This window comes from Natrix helvetica (assembly GCF_964273705.1).
Source record: "Natrix helvetica genome assembly, chromosome: 16".
Classification (NCBI taxonomy): Eukaryota; Metazoa; Chordata; class Lepidosauria; order Squamata; family Natricidae; genus Natrix; species Natrix helvetica.
Genome location: NC_138563.1, coordinates 706,199 through 723,660, shown reverse-complemented (window position 1 = coordinate 723,660; position 17,462 = coordinate 706,199). Strand labels below are relative to the sequence as shown.

The 17,462-nt window shown below is 50.0% G+C and overlaps 2 protein-coding genes across 4 annotated transcripts; one reads left to right on the top strand and one right to left on the bottom strand.

Moving 5' to 3' along the window:
• Window positions 1-17: 17 nt before the first annotated feature.
• CDC42SE1 (CDC42 small effector 1) lies at window positions 18-12,250 on the bottom strand. Of its 3 annotated transcripts, none has more exons than XM_081967935.1 (5): window positions 12,060-12,250; window positions 4,070-4,285; window positions 3,805-3,918; window positions 3,013-3,117; window positions 18-2,514 (listed from the first exon to the last, which is right to left on the bottom strand). In XM_081967935.1, exons 2-4 carry the CDS (start codon window positions 4,121-4,123, stop codon window positions 3,046-3,048), a joined length of 240 nt encoding a protein of 79 aa, XP_081824061.1. In that variant the 5' UTR covers window positions 4,124-4,285; window positions 12,060-12,250; the 3' UTR covers window positions 18-2,514; window positions 3,013-3,045. The 3 variants fall into 3 exon arrangements, with proteins under 3 accessions (XP_081824061.1, XP_081824062.1, XP_081824063.1); XM_081967936.1 differs by having other exon boundaries at window positions 12,068-12,250; XM_081967937.1 differs by having other exon boundaries at window positions 3,805-3,915; window positions 12,060-12,249.
• A 1,046-nt stretch (window positions 12,251-13,296) lies between these two features.
• Window positions 13,297-16,150, top strand: MLLT11 (MLLT11 transcription factor 7 cofactor). Its single transcript, XM_081968389.1, has 2 exons — window positions 13,297-13,426; window positions 15,422-16,150. The coding sequence occupies exon 2, from the start codon at window positions 15,428-15,430 to the stop codon at window positions 15,707-15,709; it is 282 nt and encodes a 93-aa protein (XP_081824515.1). The 5' UTR covers window positions 13,297-13,426; window positions 15,422-15,427; the 3' UTR covers window positions 15,710-16,150.
• The last annotated feature ends 1,312 nt before the right edge of the window (window positions 16,151-17,462 follow it).

Here is a 17,462-nt window from a genome sequence, read left to right as displayed (position 1 = left end):
AACTACCGACACCCAAATCACGATTCTCCTTTGCCGTTTAATTCTGTCTTTCCAAGCATATAATACACTCTGTGCAAACAAGGGAGAAACATTATCAGAAATGGATTGCGTAATTCTTCTGTTGCATTTAACCTAGAAAACAGGGTGGATTTTTATTTTTTGCTAAAAAAAAAAAAGAAGACCAAGCCAGCACAATACAGCTCTGCCTTTCTCCCAGATTTCGCTGTCTCAATTGCAACATTATATTCAAATAATATATTTTCTTCCTCCCTTCACACACATACAAACACAATCATTTTCTAGTTTGCAAAAAAGAAGAGAGATGGTTTTTCTGGCGAATAAAAAGACAGCCGAACAGCCCAGCTATTCTTTCTCCCCGCAAGCAATCGTTTTTAACCCCAGACCAGCTGGGAGGGGGGGGGGAGATAATAATATACATGCCCAAAGTTCTATTTGTGTGTGTGTGTGTATTTTTGAAACATCGACCCATCAGCTAATTTTTTTTGGAGTGGGGAAAAAAGAAAGAAACATGCTTTTCAGGTAAGTTAAATTACAGATCCCCTCATCCATTGCCAACATGTAGGAATAATGGACGTTGCAATCCTGAATCCCCGAAAATTAAAAAAAAATTGGTTGCCAAACAGCTGTTCTGCTTGGAAAGCTTGGTCAGCAGACACAGGAAACAAAGTGGGGGGGGGAGGGAATGGAGACCTTTAATTTTACACCTAGTTGTTCTCCAGCCGGTGGGAAAATAAGGGGGGGGGGAATGCCAGAGTTTATTGGCTGCTGAAGGTTTCCTCTTCATAGCTGACCTGCTTGCAAGGACCCCCTCCCTTTTTCCAACCCTGCAATCCCTTAATTTGGGGCGACTGGGGGCGACTGGATGGAGCTGAAGACACAACGGAAGAGAGGATTGTGTGGGTTTTGTTGCAGTGGGTAATCCACTGAGGATTCCCAGGATCAGCCGGGTGGCGTCATGTGGGCTGCAACTCCAGTTTCAGAAAGAGAACGAAGAAAATCCAACAGCGGACGGAGAAACCTTCCACAACCTCACGTGCCAGGATGCTGAAAAAGCTGACCCTGGAATTTGAAATGTAGATATATATATATATTTCTCCTCCTCCAGGCCGGACCGTCTAAAAGTGTCGGTTTAGCTCTCGGGGTGCCTCGTTTTTAAAAATCAGGTCCCTCATTGAGCGAGAAGGGGAGCGCAGGAGAATCGAACCTGGGAAACAAGTATCGGAAGCAGGATATCCACGCTGCGGCCTCCACATTTTTAACACGAGTCTGGCTGGAGGAAAGAACCACATAATCCAGGATCAAACAGAGGTGGGACTTTCGGACACTGAGGGTCAGCCACTGAGCTTCCTCCGGGGCAAACAGTCTCCTTGTGAGATTCTCTCCAGCCCCATTTTACAAGCTTGCAGGGATCTGGTTGATCCTGGTTGCAGTTTGGCCCCGGTCCTCAGCTGCTCCATCGGTGGATGGCTGGGAGGCTTCAATCCACGAAGAAAGCGGGCTGAGAGCGAAATCTTCCTGGATTTGAGCCACGGAGGCCCTCAACTTGTCTCTGGACCCCGATATCTTCGCCACCCTGCGAGGGGTGGACTTCTCCAGATCCCCATTTTTGTGCAAAGAGCATAGGGCCGATCGATTCAGGACTGAAAGTTTTGCGAGGATAAAAGATGCTCAAAGTCACTTCGAACGGCGAGATAGGCAGCAAATAAATTTGATAGGTGGGCAAAGAACGCCAAATCCAGACTCTGCGACAAACCAGAATGATGATAATAATAATAATAATAATAACAAACATCACAAGCACCGATCTGCTGTTGGTTTTTGAACTCTGCTTCCTGGAAAGAATTGGCACCCGCTGGCTGGCAGGAGGAAGGGCGCCCACCCTGTTTCAGCACCCACTGCCTCGGCCTGGGTGTGTCTGTGAGGAGTCCGGAATGAGATTTGCCATCCTCCCTTTGGAGGGATCGTTCTGAGAGATGGCGGCCGCACCTATCCATGGCACCCAAAATGTCTCTCCTCGTGGCCAAGACACACGTCCTGAAGAACAAAATCCAGTGGGGAAACTTTGGCAAAAGTCCGGTCCGATGGTTTCTCCCGTTTATAAAGGAACCAAAACACATGGATTATTTCTTATAGTGGAAGTGTGGTGGATCGATTCTGGTTGAGAAACCTACTATTCTTTGCAAGGTTGGCCAGACCAAGATGGTGCCCGCTCTCCTTGCCAAGGCGGGTGTGTGTGTGTGTGTCTGTTCTGCCAAGCGAACAATGCCAGGAAAAAAACAGTCACCTGGGCATGTGCAGAGGGATGGACATCGGGGCTGCTGCTCTTACAAATGTTTTGTTTTTCAAAAAAAGGATAAGTTACGCGGTGACTAATTCTCTCAACGGTTTTGAGTTTGGCAACGCATTTCGACAAGACCAGACAGGAAATTCAAGTGAGGCAGAGATGAGATTCTTTCTTTCTTTCTTTGAAGGTTATTTTTATAATTAATTCTCCTGTAAGACAAGAAAAAAGAGAGGAGGGTAAACATGACGGCTTTCATCCCTCTGCGCTGGCAAGAAGGTATAATTATGAAAGGGGAAAAGAGCAACATTTGAACCAGCCTCACAGGGAGCTGCCCTGAAGCACGAGGAGGGTTTAAAAGATCTCCTGGATTGGATCAAAATGGATCCCTAAAAATATCTAACTTTCTGCCCCCGCTGCTCTTTTCAATGATCACTTATTAATTTATGGTATTAATTTTTTACAACGTCCCTTACAAGGTGACTTTGGCGGCTTGCAAGTTATAAACACATCAAGACTAACTGGATAAAAATGTTATTTTTTTAAAAAATCCCCCCCCCCCCCATACTTTGGGTTGATGCAAACCTCAGTGGCACCTTTTGCAGGCCCAGGCTGGGAATAAGGCCCCGTTGCAAGTCAAGTGGCTAGTCCTCATTGAACAGTTACCGACGGGTTTCTGGAGTGGCTTCTGCCATTCGTGCAACACTTACACGGGAAAGGAGGAGGGGAGGATCTGCACAAGGTTATAAAATGTGGGAATTGCTCCAAGGTCTCTCTCGCCCGCATTTGGACCGCATTTCCTGGACGGCTCCCGACTGCAGAAAGAGGGGAGAGAAAAGCGAGAGAGAATGAAGACCCTCCCTCAATCTCTACGATGTGTCACGGCTTTTAAACCGGCCTCCATGCACTGAGAAATCTAGCACTTCAGGGGGAAAAAACATTTTCATCTCAGCTGCTAGCTTTCTACCTTCGGGGAATTTCGGATTGAGATGCTCTCATTGCCGAGCCCCGAACGGAGAATTGGCACAACCGCTCAGGGTATGTGGGAGGCAATTCCAGGGTAGGGGAGGAAAAACCTCCCCCCCCACACACACATCATTTTCCAGTTGAGGCTGGCTCGGGAGATTCTCCAGACAGAGGACTGTTAGACCTGTGGACTTCGACTCCCAGAATTCCCCAGGCAGCCCTGGGGAATTCTGGGAGCTGACGTCCACAAGTCTTAAAATGGCCAAGGTTCGTCTCCCCTCCTTTAGAGAGAGAACCAGCACCCCACAATCTCCCTCCCTCTCTGCTTGGGGTTAAATAGCCAAAGCTGGGCTCCCAACCAACCCCTTCAGCCTCAGACCCTTCCCCACAAAGGACTTGATTTCCGAGGATTGGGAGCAGCATTTTAATGTCCTCTCGGGGTGACCTCCGGGGATTTAATAGGGGACCCCCTTCTCCCTGTTTTCCTCTGGAAGACTCAGCAACATCCCCGGAAGCCTGGTGGAGAGAATCCGTACCACGGCGGGGAGGCCCTCGTTCACCATGTCCCCGGAGCCGATGTGCGTGAGGTGGACGAAATTCATGGGCTCGCCGATCATGCTTCGGTCGATGCGCCTTCTTTTCCTCTGCTGCTGCGGAAGATGGAACCAGGGGAGACTCAGTGAGGGGAGGAAGGAGGAAGGGAAGACCTCCTCGCCAACCCCAGCTGGCACCTCCGTGCCCAGCCGTGCCCCGTCCCTGGGATGGGAGACCCAAGCCGAGGTTGCCGCAAGTGGAACTCACCGGCTGCGCTTTCTCCACCACGCAGCAGCCCAGCTTGTGCCAAAAATCACTCATGGTTAAAGTCGCTGCCAGCTTTCTGCCTGGTGGGTGCCAAGGACTTGCGGACGGGCGGTTAGGACCTCTTGTCCAGCCAGAGATGCCGGGCGGAGGGTGGAAGTGAGCCGGCCGTGTGGCGCTCTGGGAGGTTTGATTCGGATGCCGATGGTTGGAAAAAACCTTTGGAAGAAGAGGAGGAGAGGAGGAGAGAGAATGACAACTGAGTAAACATTAGGGAGGAGGAGGGACTGGAAGAAACAGTGTGAAATAAATATTAGAGGAAAGGAGGAAGAGGACAGAGGAGGAAGAAACGGCATGAAGTAAAAACTGGAGGAAAGGAGAAGAGGAAGGAGAAAATGAAAACATCCACAAGTAGCAGATTTTTTCCCCCTACACCCCTGGGGAAGGGCCGTGGGCTGGGCTCAATGGGGCTGCTCTGCCCTTGCCCCACAACCTCTCGGAGGGTCAGGAAGAGGACGGAGGAACTGACCACTCCTCCTCCACAGGCAGGAAAGGCCCCAGACGCAGCTACTGCTGCTGCCTACGTCTGCAAACAACTTCGGGGAAAGATGCCCACGGATCCCCCCCCAGCTTCTCTCTTTCGAAATGCGGCCCCGGAGGAGGACGCGTCACTCTGCGTGTTGCAGTCATGCCTCGGTTTCCTCTCACAAGATTGAGGGCCAGACGGAGGAGGAGGAGGAGAAGTGGGGGAGGGCAAGAGGAGGAGGAGTGGCTTTCAAAAAAACCATTTCAGATAACAGGAAACCACAAAGAGTTTCCATAGAAGCAGACTGGAGGCATTGAGAGAGAGAGAGAGAGAAAAAACACACAAACACAAAACACACTTCCTCCCTGTGAGTAACCTTGCCGGAAAGTCCTCGGAGGTCACCTGTTCACACCTTATTTTTGTCTGTGTGTGAAAGTGACGACAACCTTTTGGGAATCTCAGTTGCGAGAGATCTGGAAAGACAGGCGCCGCCTTGCTGAGGCTGCTAAGGTTGGAGGGGGCCCTTGAGGGCATAAAGACTGACCCTCCCAGCTAGAGAAAGGAACTCAAGTGACCTCCACTCACAACACGTCCAGGGTTTCCTAGATGCAACACCGAAGCGGCTGGCCAAAACCTTCCCCCAAATGCCTTTGCAACCTTCCAGCTTAGCCTCCATCCCTGGAGCTCCTGGTGGTCTCCCATCCAACCCGGCATGCCAAGTTTGAAGACCTCTGGACTAGGGTGTGTGTGTGTGACATGATAGCATCTTCTAGTATTTGAGGGGCTGCCCCAAAGAGGAGGAGGTCAATTTATTTTCCAAAGCACCAGAAGGCAGGAAAAGAAGCAATGGAGGGAAACTCATCAAGGAGAGAAGAAACCTGGAACTAAGAAGAAACTTCCTGACAGTTGAGGACAATGAGAGGGATTTGCACGTCATTACAAAATTCCCAGGCGGCTTTTAACAAGCAAGGCCAATGGGTTCAGGACCCCGTAACTCGCTCAACGACCGTGGCCAAACTTGTGATGTGCTTTTTAAACTTAAATAATGGCGACCGAGAAAATAATCAAATCAAACACAGACGTTTTAACCATTGCTTCACTTCATGACGGAAGGTCCCAGTCCCGATTTTGGTCGTACGTTGAGGACTACCCATAATTCTGAAAGGAATACAGGCAGGCCTTGAATGGAGCCCATCGTATCTGTTGCTCAGCGTGATATTCCTGAGTTTCGCTCCCTTTTACGACTTTTCTTGCTGCCATTGTTAAGCAAATCGCTGCCGTTGTTAAGTTAGTCACACGGTTGTTAAGCGGCTTCCCCCAGTTGACTTGGCTGGTCAGAAGGCTGCAAAAGTGGGATCACGTCCCCCCCCCCGGGACTCTGCAACCGTCGTAAGTACTCGCCAGTTGCCAAGTGTCTGAACTTTGGGGATCATGGAACGGTCGTAAGTGTGAAAAACCATCCCAAGTCACTTTTTTCAGCGCCGTCGTAAGTTCGAACGGCTACTAAATGAACTGCACGGAGCCTGGAAGAAAGCAGCCAAATAAGGAATCTGTTTTTGGCACAGTGGGATGGGCAGGGAGGATAATCCTGCTTGCACACACTTGTGTAAAGCGACTTTTCTCCGCCTGTTTTCTGCCGCGTTGCAGCTGGAGCGGACGAATCGTCTTGGGCGTTTGGGGCAGAGGCACGGGGCAAGACCCAGCCTGCCCCAGACTTCGTCGGTGGAGGAACGGTGCGGCTTGAGTCATCCTTGAGTCACCGCCCGGCTGGGCCAGCTGGAACCACCGAGAAAGCAGGAAAAAAAAGAGCAGAGAACTTTCCCAGAGCTTCCCCACCCTCCGGCCAGAGAGGGGAAGGGGACGAGGGGTCCAGAAGTGGAAAGGAGGGGGGCTAGCCATGTGCCCCTGACGCCACTTGGGGGGGACGGGACGAAGATCGCTTCCTTCGATCAATGAACAAGCGCATCGCTCCAGAAGGTGGATTTCTGCAACTGGGGGCTTGGGACTACAGGTCCCATCCTCCCCATGCAGGGCTGGCTAGACCTGAAAATGACCTGGATGGCCATGCCTTTGCCTAATTTTCTGGCATGTTTTTGCCTCTTCTGAAGCCTGTTTTCCTTCCCCGGCTTCACCTGGTGGTATCCTTTCCACGTAGAAACCAGGACTCCGACTGCCAAAGTCTCCCCTGCTGGTGAATTTTCAGGATGCAGCTTTCATCCTCTTCCATCGTTCCTCACCCCCCTTAAAACATCTTCCCTCTGAATTTAACTTAAATTTAAATTTTGCATGTCCTCGAATAGCATCAAATCGCCATCCAGCAAAAATCTCCCTGGTTTTGCACACGGCAGCCGGTCAGGTGCAAACACGGGACGTGTGCAAACTCACGCAGGGGAAATGAGAGGGGGGCCCCCGCCACCTGCAAATCATTTTAAAAGTGGGGTAGGGGGGGATGTCGAGCTAGGATAAAAAGTTCCATGTTTGATCCACTGTTTTTAACCTGCAACGACTTCGATGTCCGAGCCAAAAATCCAAAGTTAATGAATGACAAAGCAGACATCCAGAAAATGTCAAATTCCTGCCAGATAAAAACCCAGTGTTTGTTAACTGCTGTGATTCACCACTTCTGAGGGTTTTCTTGACAGCGGCCGAGAGGAAGTTGGCCACAACTGCATTTGGGGGTGTTTTTATACAGCTTCCAGGCCTTTAGCCACAAGCCTGGCATCTCCTGGTGGCCTCCCATCCGCGTTCAGGTTCCACACTCACCTCCTGGAGCGGACTGGACGCCAACTGGCTGCAGGAAGCCTCCCACTGCACCGAGGTGCAAATGTAGAACCTCCATGTCAGGAGGCAGCTCACCTGCAAATATCGACCTTTGCCTCTTCGTTTGCTGGCACAGAACAAAGACCCCCCAAAATGAAAAAAACTCCCAGGCCCGTCCCGTCGGAGGCAGCCACGCGTCTCCAAGACTTTCCCAACAGGTGGAGAATGAAGCCGTGCCAGCATCCCATGCGAACGTCCCTGATTGTTGTTGTTGTTGTTGTTGTTCTTCTTCTTCTTCTTCTTCTTCTTCTTCTTCTTCTTCTTCCTTCTTCTTCTCCTTCTCCTTCTCCTTCTCCTTCTTCTTCTTCTTCTTCTTTCTTCTTCTACCGTTTAAGCAAGGCTGGTTTTTCTGCCGGCTGGCAGCATCCAGCATGGAGAGGTTGGTCTCCCTTTGGCCCCTCTGGCCAGGAAGCGCACGGCCTCCCTCTTGCGCCCAGAACAAAAGGAGCCAGTGTTGCAACGGAGACGAGCGGAGAGGAAGATCTGCAGCTCAGAAGGAAAAGGGCCTTGAATCCCATCGGGGGGAGGAATTTCCTCCTTGCACAGAAGAAAGGATTGTCGGCCGTCTGGCCCTCCCAGCAGCCGGCCAGCCAAGTCATCTTTGCCCCCTGGTGATGTCACAGGCTCCGCCATGTTTCCTCAGCGGCTCCGGAGAAGCACTGCTAAATTTCCTCACTAAATCCTGGGCTTCCTGCAAGCCCCCATCCCAGCACAAACCAGGCCTGCCTTTGGCTCGTGAGCGTAGGAGGATCCTGGCCACCGGCAGTGGGCTAGAACTAAGCTAGAAATCATGGTTTGTCTAAGCCAGAAGTCTGAGTTCAGAGCTAACCAGCCTCTCCTTACACAGTAGTGGCCAAAATTGCGGAAACCTTTTGGGGAAAGTGTATTTTTGAGGTTTGATGGCTAATAACACCCCACTTTTGGGGAGTTTCAAGATAATCGTATTCCACTTCTGGAGTGGCTTAGGAATAGCCCAGACCTTCACCCAATTAAAAATCTATGGAGCCGACTGAAGAAATGTGTTAGTCAGAAGTGACCCAGCAATAAAACCCAGTTAATAGAAGCAATCATTTAATCTTGGTTTCACATTATAAGCTGCAGAACTAAAAGACTTGGTTACACTCCATGGGAAGGCGTTGTAATTCTTGCAAAAGGTTACCCAACTATTAACTGACATGGTGATAAGTTTTGTATATATCTCTTTTTTTTTTCTACGTGTTTCACCTTTCTTCTTCATTTCTCATAGAAAATCCTTCACACAAGTTATTGCAAAATTCTCCCACAGTTTTTTTCGCTCGCAATCTGCTTTCAGCGGTTTCTGATGTCCACCAGGGTACGTGTGACGTAGGTGGCTGAGTTGTAACCAATGTCAAAACCCCCCAAAATGAACCCCAAAGCAGGTCTGGGGCATCCCATCCCTGGCCACGAAGTCTTGACTTTGAGAGGAAGACGAGGCTGAGGGGATTTTGAGAGACCAAGGAATTGGGGTGGCGGAGAAAGACGCCCCGAAGTGCAGAAAAGTTTCCCTTCAAAGCAGGGGCAGCCAGTCCTTGGATAGCGACCGAAGCTTTATCGGGGACGCATGTAAAGGTCTCTTAGCTCCATCCCTCTGACACCCCAAGTTTTTCTTCACTGTTTTTCCCCCCCCTCTTCCCACTGCTGGGCTGCTCCCCACCCATCCCTCAGTCAGCAGAAACCTGCAACGGGCACGAAATGGGCTGTCATCCTTCCTCCCTGCCTTTTTTCCCCCAAAACCTGCAGATTTTGCACCCATCACCTGAACCGCGATGAGGTTGAGGAAAGGGAGAGAGACCCTGCTTCACCCCCAAACAGGGGTCCCCCAATGAGTGTTGGGGGGAAAAGCCAGATTAAAATCCGAAATCTTACCCTGGTTTAAAAGATCAGCAAGTTTGCAACCCTTGGAGAGATTCATAAACTGTGGTTACTCAGGGCCAGCTTGAATTATTTACAAACATAATCAAGATTTGGGAAATGCCAAGGATACGTTGTAAAAGCTCTGTTTCAAAATGCAGTTGGAAGTGAACTTCAAATAAATAAATAAGAAATTAGTAGCCACGTCAGTCCTAACAATAAACAAACTTCCTGCTGGAAGGTGGTCTCTGAGATAGAAACACCCAGCAAAGGCTGGTAGGAAAGCAGATGATGTTTGCGGCCGAGACCCCTGATCCCTTGCACACGCATGTTACACTCATGTAAACTCATGGACACTTTCACTCTTGCTTGTACAGAGGTGGGAGGCAGAGAAAAGCAAAACAATTGGACATTTTGGGAAGATTTCCTTGCAAAAGCACCAATGATGGCATTTGGGGTGGGGTGTGGAAATCACATTGCCCCTTTTGCAGTAGTGGCCAAAATTGTGGAAACCTTTTGGGGGGAAAGTGTATTTTCTAAAACTAGCTAATAACGTCACTTTTTTTTAGTAGTACCATACAATTATATATCAATGGAAAGATAATTTAATCAAGAATGTAATGCAATCACTTAGATGAAGGATTTGCTATCAGAATAGCAGTTATAAAGAAGGAAAGTGAAACACGTAGAAAAAAAAGAGATGTACAAAAATTGCCACTACAGTTAATACTTAGCTGAGTAACCTTTTAGCATGAATTACGGCCTTAGGACGTCTTCCCATGGAGTGAACCAAGTCTTTCAGTTCTGCAGCTGTTATCATGTGAAACCAAGATTGAACGATTGCTTCTATTAACTGGATTTTATTGCTTCTGACTAAGACATTTCTTTAGTGGGCTCCATAGATTTTCAATTGGATTAAAGTCCAGGCCATTCCAGAAGTGGAATATGATTATCTTGAAAATCTCCCCCCCCAAAAAAGTGTGTGGGGGGGTGCTATTAGCCATCAAACCTCAAAAATACACTTTCCCCAAAAGGTTTCCACAATTCTGGCCACTACTGTGAATCTGTCACTATAAAGCTTGTCTTCTTCAGTGCCAAAACAATACGTTTTTTTAAAAAAATCTATTCTTTCAAAAATCTAAATTTCTCGGGATAATGCCTCTGCCGTTCTCCACTTGCAAGAATGCAGGAATTATTATTTCTTTTATTTAAAAAAAATGATTTGTGGCCAACTCAGGAACACTGTAGGTGTGTCCAGCTGTCCTCAAAACAGGGCTGCAGATAGAGGGAAGCTGGTTTGAGGGGTCGACAGGGGGGGTTATGGGTGGGTGGGGGGCTGTCTAAGAAGGCCTGTGCGGGCCTGAAGACTTCCAGCCTAGCCCTGAACAATGGGGCGGCTTCTGAGTCAGGCCGTAAAAGGAAATGCAGAGGGGGGGGAAGGGAAGGACGTAAGGGTTAAGCACAAAACTAAACTTCCTTTGGAGAATTTTGCAAGACTTCTAAGAGAGGTGAAAGACAGATGTTGGGGGGGGGGAAGGAGAGGGGGAGGGGCTGGGGGTGGGCTCTGGGTAGGCTCCCCCTAACACCAATATAGGCCCTTTCTGAAATAACAGAACAATGCACACATCACAATTGTAATCAAGAAGGGATTAAAGTTGCATTCACGCCAACGCCATGCCCCAAACTTTTCGAACCAGAAAGGAGGGTGTCCAAGGGGGGGGGGGCACTCGACGTCCCCAACCCGAGTCTCCTGGATGGACCAGAGGGCCCATCCTCCACATCTGTGGGCCCAAGTGTGCTTCCCAGCCGTTAAGAACTGTCCGTTAGGGAGAGAAAAATATGAGATTTTAAAAATTCAGCCAGCCTCTCCCTCTGGCACAAAATCAGCCCCCTCCCGCCCCCCCATCAAGCTCACTTTAAGGCCAACAAGCCTTTTTCAGGTAATCATGGGATTTTCATGCTGTCCAAGTGCTGGGAAGCATGAAAAAGAGTCCCCAAAACCGAAACGAGGGTTGTTGTTTTTTTGGGGGCATTTCTCAAAGTCAGCTGGGTTTCATTTCGCCCAAGTGCCACTGGTCCCAACCGGTTGGCGACAGGGGAAGAGAAATTAAAGTATGGGGGTTTTGGGGGGAGGAAGTCTTAAGGGAGAGAAACATCCCCTTTGCCGGCATTTTCCTCTCTCCCCGTTTCTTCAGCTGAGAGATTCGAATCGTTCTTGCCCTCCCCAAAGTGTCAGAGTGTTTAAAAAACAAAAACCACTTTAGATCTTCGCATGGAAAGAGACCCTGCAATGAATCGAGCCTTTCTTCCCCACCGCAGGAAGAAGGGAAGAAATGCAACGCATGGTTCACACCCAAACCTCTTGCCCTGAATCAATGGGACGGTTTTTTCTCTCCCCCCCCCCTTTAAAAAGTGCCAGTCTGGGCAAAGGAGACGCCATTCCAAAGCCAGAAAAAAAGGGCACGAAAATAGTTTCTCACGTTTCTCGCAAAACGTGTCTGAGCCAAACAGGCGAGGGTGGGCAGGGGGGGGGTGTGTCGTGAGAAACCTCCGGGGCGGAAGAAAGAAACGCAACTCACCTGAACTTTTCGAAGAGAAAAGAGAAAGGAAAAGAGCGAAGAGGTCCGGAAAAAGTTTTGCGCAAAGTTTGGAAGAAGTTTGAAGCCACGAGAAGGCGGCGAGGAAAAAGCGGGCGAGGGTCTCACTGCCCACCAGGTTGCTCCCCCCCAACCCGCACGGGCGGTCCCGAGATCCAGAGCGCCCCTCTCCCCTTACCTGCCCACCTGGGGGTCCCGGGACGACTCCTTCCCCCTCGGCGGTGCCTCCTCCTCCTCCGAGCGCGCCAGCAAACCACCATGGAAAGTTTTCTTTCCGTGGGAAAAGAACCTCCGCGCGGCTCCTCCGCCCTCCTGCTGCCGCTGGTAGAAGGAGGAGGAAGCGCTCCGAAGGGTTGCAACAGGCAGGCCGACCGCCCCCCCCCCCCCCCGCGATGATTCAACCCACAGCCGTCCTTGGACTCGCCGGAGCCGCTGCTGCCAACTCTGGCAGTCTCTGGGCATTGCAGCCCCTCGGCGGGGGGGGGGGGGGACTTCCAGATGCTGGAGGGTCAGTGGGGTTGGCGGTGCCCCCCCCCTCCCCGTGCCGCTGTGCCAAGAGGCGAGGGTGCGGGAGGGGGGAGGAATATCCTGGCTGGTGCAGTGCCCAGTTTGCCCAGTCTGTTAAATGTGGCTTTGGCGCAGGGAGGCTGGGATAACGAGATGGGGGTTTTTAAGAAGAGACTGGACCGCTCTTTGTCTGAAATGGTGGTGCAGGGTCTCCTGCTTGAGCAGGGGGTTGGACTAGATGACCTCCAGGGTCACCCTCCAGCTCTGCTATTCAATCTCCTGTTGTGCAGGCCAGCCTCAAAGCAGGGATGACACCAACAGTGTGTCTGTCATGACACATTTTTGGGAACCGAATCAGCCCCGCCAGGCAGGGGACTCCCCAGAGGCATCCTGGGAGGGATGGGGGGGGTACGGGGGGGGCTGTTAGTCCTCGACTTACGACCACAGTTGAGCCCCATGTTTCTGTTCAGAGACGGATGTTAAGTGAGTTGAGTAACCACACATCTCCATCTCCACCCCAAAGCTATTGAACTCGCACACTGGATAGCAGGGAGTTCCACAGGCTGATTTTTCCACTGAGAGAACCAGGAGCATGCCAGGCTGACCGCTTCCTTTGTGGGAGAGGGTAAACCAGCTGCCCACCACCCTCTCCCCTACCTCCCCCTACTCTTGTTTCTCGGAAGCCAATGCAATCAATGCCTCCTTCCCCAGAGACCTCACTCCCCCCACAGCCCCAAAAACCCCTCTTAGACGTGACCCCCCCTCCAAGCCCCCCCTCCCTCCAGGTCCCCATCAGCTGCTTTTCTTCCTTCCCTGGAAATAGCCCTTCCAGCTGATTCATTGGCTGGGCGGCCAATGGGGGAGGGGAGGACCCACCCACCAGTGAAATCTCCTTCCAGGAGGGGCTGCATTGCAGCAAGAAAGGAGGGGAGAGGGACACGCCTGACAGCCCCCCCCTCCTCCCAGCCCAAGGCAGCCAGACGCAGCATCTTCTGAAGGGAGAGACAGACCGATTGCGTTGATCCTGCTGAGAAGGAGGTAAGACTGGGGAGCCACAGAAGGCACCCCAAAAGGTGAGGCTGGGGGCCGGGAGGGCAGGGGAAGCCGTGGCATCATCATTATTCAGGTATTCCACCTTACAAGGGTTGAGCTGCTCAGAAGCCCTGGGGATGGGATGATCAGCTATCTTATTGTACCATGTAGATAAATGATGGTGGGTTATATTTATTTATATCGCCAGAAATCGTGGGGTAGTGTGGTATTATTGCTGGTATTATTGCTGTACGTGAATAGACGATGCTATGTTCCATATTGTTTTTTCTAGGTTATTCCCAGCCAGCAAATTGTGTCCTACTGGGATTTTATATGATATAATATTGAATATTATATTGTATTATATTACACCAGTACATGGTGCAATCTCTTCCTCCCTCCCTCCCTCCCTCTCTCTATCCATATATTATCTACCTACCTGCCTCCTATCATTTATTTATCTATTATCTTTCTGTCTATCTATCTGTCTATATCTATCTATCTAGCTATCATCTATCTATCTATCTATCTATCTATCTATCTATCTATCTATCTATCTATTATCTTTCTGTCTATATCTATCTATCTATCTATCCATCCATCCATCCATCCATCCATCCATCCATCCATCCATCTATCTATCTATCTATCTATCTATCTATCTATCTATCTATTATCTTTCTGTCTATCTATCTGTCTGTCTAAGTTACTATAGATCTAGAAAGCTCTGACACAATGCAATATATAATTTCATTTCATTTTCCTCTTTCTTAGCAACCTTATAGCTGAGGCCTTTGCAAAACTGTATTATGTCACACAATTTTATATGCTATATAAAAATTTATAACACTATAATGTTCCAAGGATTCCAAATAACATTTTTTTAAAAAATTGCCATTTTCTTCCATCTTGTCCATTTCAGAGGGCTGGAGCATAAATAAATCTGATGGAGGCATGAGCTCCTTAAGGCATCTTTTTAAAGCCCAAACCTCAGTCCTTTTAACAGGGGCTTTGCCTCGTGTTTTTTCTCTATATATAATCAGTTGGGGGGGGATTCAGTCCCACCTACCCCCAAGGGAGAGAGGGAGGGGATTTAAAATGTTAAGCACTCCCCCGTCTCTTTTCTGTTTGTTAAGGCAGGGTGGGCACACGCCTTCCTTTTTAATATTGCCAAGTCATTCAGCCATCTCTCTACCGCCAGGAGGGGTAAAATAATTCTCCAAAAATGCTTCCAGCACACAAATAGAGAGATGCAAATATATCTCCTTCCGTACAGGCTGCTAAAGATGGTATATTTAAAGAGGACAGATGTATGAGTAATTTCATATGCGCCACTGAGCTCCACACGCTGGCCATCCTGGGTAAAATGAACCCAGCAGCCCAGCTTGGCTTGGGAAAGTCTTCATTAAGGACCAGAGGATGGGTGGGCATTTCAAAAGGGTTTCATGGAGGGAAGGAAGAGGGAGGGGGCAGAGAGGGTCCCCTGGGAAGGGGAGGTGGGCAGAAGGGAACCAGTCTGGCAAAGCAGCCACTCCAACCGGCCTGGGGGTGGGGGTGCATGCGAGGGAAGCGAGGAATAATTATTGCAGAAAAATCTGTCACCGGGCAAACAGAAGGGACCCCCGAAAAGCAACCTGCCCTGCAGAGCAATTCCTACAAGGAAGGAAAGGAGGAAGGAAGGAAAGGAGGAAGGAAGGAAAGAAGGAAGAAAGGAAAGGAGGAAAGCTACCTTCTGACAAGCAAAATCAATGGGGGGGGGGCGGATTCCCTTAACAACCCTGTGACTCACTTAAGAACCGCAGACATTCACCGCGGCAAGAAAGGTGGTAAAACTGGGCAGAACTCACTTAACCACTGCCTCGCTTAGCAACGTGAATGGGGGGGTTCAACTGTGGTCGTAAGTCGAGGACTGCCTGTATTACCCTTAAAATCTCAAAAACGTTTTTAAAAGCATCCTGTTGCCTGTTTCCTGCTCTTCCTTCCCCCCCCATCCCCCCCCAGGAAGAAATGAGGGACACCGTCAACTCCCAGTATGATTCCTTCCTTTACTGGAGGATGCCCATCCCTGAACTGGACCTCTCAGAACTGGAGTGCCTGGGACTGGCCGACCTCGCCCACTTCAAGCCCAAGCGGGGCTACGGCAGCCTCGTGTCCGAGCAGAAGACGACCCAGAAGCCCAGCCTGGGGGGGCCGGAAGAGGCGGAGACCGCCCTGCTCCCCTTCAGCAGCTTCAACTTCTGGAGAGCCCCCATCGCTCACATCACCCCTGTAGATTTCGACCTCATCTGAAGCCCTGCGGCCCGGAGGAAGCCACGCGTTTTTTTAAATTACGTGTCCCCCACCCCCAATTGCATTTTTTGTGGCGGGTGGGTTTTTTTCCTCCCTCCCCAAATTTCTCTGTGCCGTGTTTGCGCTTCCCACGGGCTGATGTGTCTGAATTCTTTGCCAGAAATCAAAAGTGGACTGTTCCCTTTGGTATACGAGTGTATTTGCTAAAATACGTTATCTCTCCACCCTCCCTAGTGTCCCCCAGATCTGCCAGGGTCCACAAGAGGACTAGGAGAAGGAATTGTAAAAATAATGCAAAATAAAAAATACCCCTTTCTGTGTGCGTGGGACTAATCAGCCACTGAAGTTAGCAACTGGCGGCTTTGTGCCCAAATACGTCCTGCAAAGATTTGGCCCATGCATATTACTATTATTATTTGGTCCATGCATATTATTATTATCTTGCCCGTGCATATTATTATTATTATTATTATTATTATTATTATTATTATTATTATTATTATTATTATTATTATTATTTAATAGCACAAGTTTTGCTTTAAAATAATCCCAAATTGAGAGGCTTATGTGAGTGGGGTGATGGTGGCGAGTTTTGTAAAACCTTCCCTAATTTTTCCTGGAAAAGGAAGGAAACCAGGGTGGGGTCCAAATCTAAAGAGCCAGCAGAAGGAGAGGCAACCGAGAAGCCCCTGCCTCCCATCCAGCCCCAAGGATGGATTTTCCGTGGGAGCAAAGAGGTTCCTGAGCTCACACCCATGACCAGGCTCCAGGAGGCTCCCTTGGCTCTCAAGCACACACGTGTCACCACGGCTCATCCGTGCATTCACATCTGCCACGCGTGACGCCTTCAGTGTGTTGCACCTGGGAGGGATTGTGCTACCTGGGCTTTTGGGGGAGGGAAGAGAAATGGCCAGAATGGGGGTACGTCAGGCAGTCCTGGGCAGGGGAGGTGGGGGGTAGCTGGGGAGCATGGGTACGGTGGTCCAGACCCTTTGCAAAGGGCTCGTATCCAGTGGGCAACTGTGATCTAATGCCTGCTGTTCACACGGCTGGGGAAGATGGGACTCATAGTCCAGTGCTTTGGGGGAAAAGGGGGCTTCATTAGAGTCTTTCCCAAAGCAACTGGGAATCCAGGATGATGGTTTTGGGGTTTCCACCCCTGTTTGTCGTCCCCACCCCCCCACCCCCAATATAATCAAAACACACAAGGAGATGCACATTTTATTTCTATGATTCTAGAGGATGACCATAGAGACGCGGGAGGAGAGAGCGCCTCCATTCAGGGAGCGTTAGAACGCGGTCAGCCTCGCCCCTACTAGAGAGAGGCGGAAGGGCAGAGCGTCTCCACCCGCGCACGAGCGATTTCTGCTTCCGGAAGAGCAAGGCTGTGTGTGTCACACCCTAAAGGTTCCCCCATCAGAGATACTTCCGGGTGTGCCATTTTTTCCCTCCCGTTTGGGGGGGGGCGGCTTGTCCGTTTGAAAACAGTCCCCCTCTGATCGCCGTTTCCTCCGGACTTTCCAAAAGGGGCTGATCTGGACACGGGGAGTCCAGGGTGAGTCGGGGGTTAACGGGGCCTGGAGGAAAAGGACTACAACGCCCATCCCCGATCCTGCTCCTTGGCTGGTCTCACACCAGATCCTTGCTGCGTCCTCTTTAATTCCCCTGGATGGAGATTAACAGGATAACAGAGTTGGAAGGGGCCTTGGAGGTCATCTAGTCCGACCCCCTGCTCAACCCTATTGCAATGGGG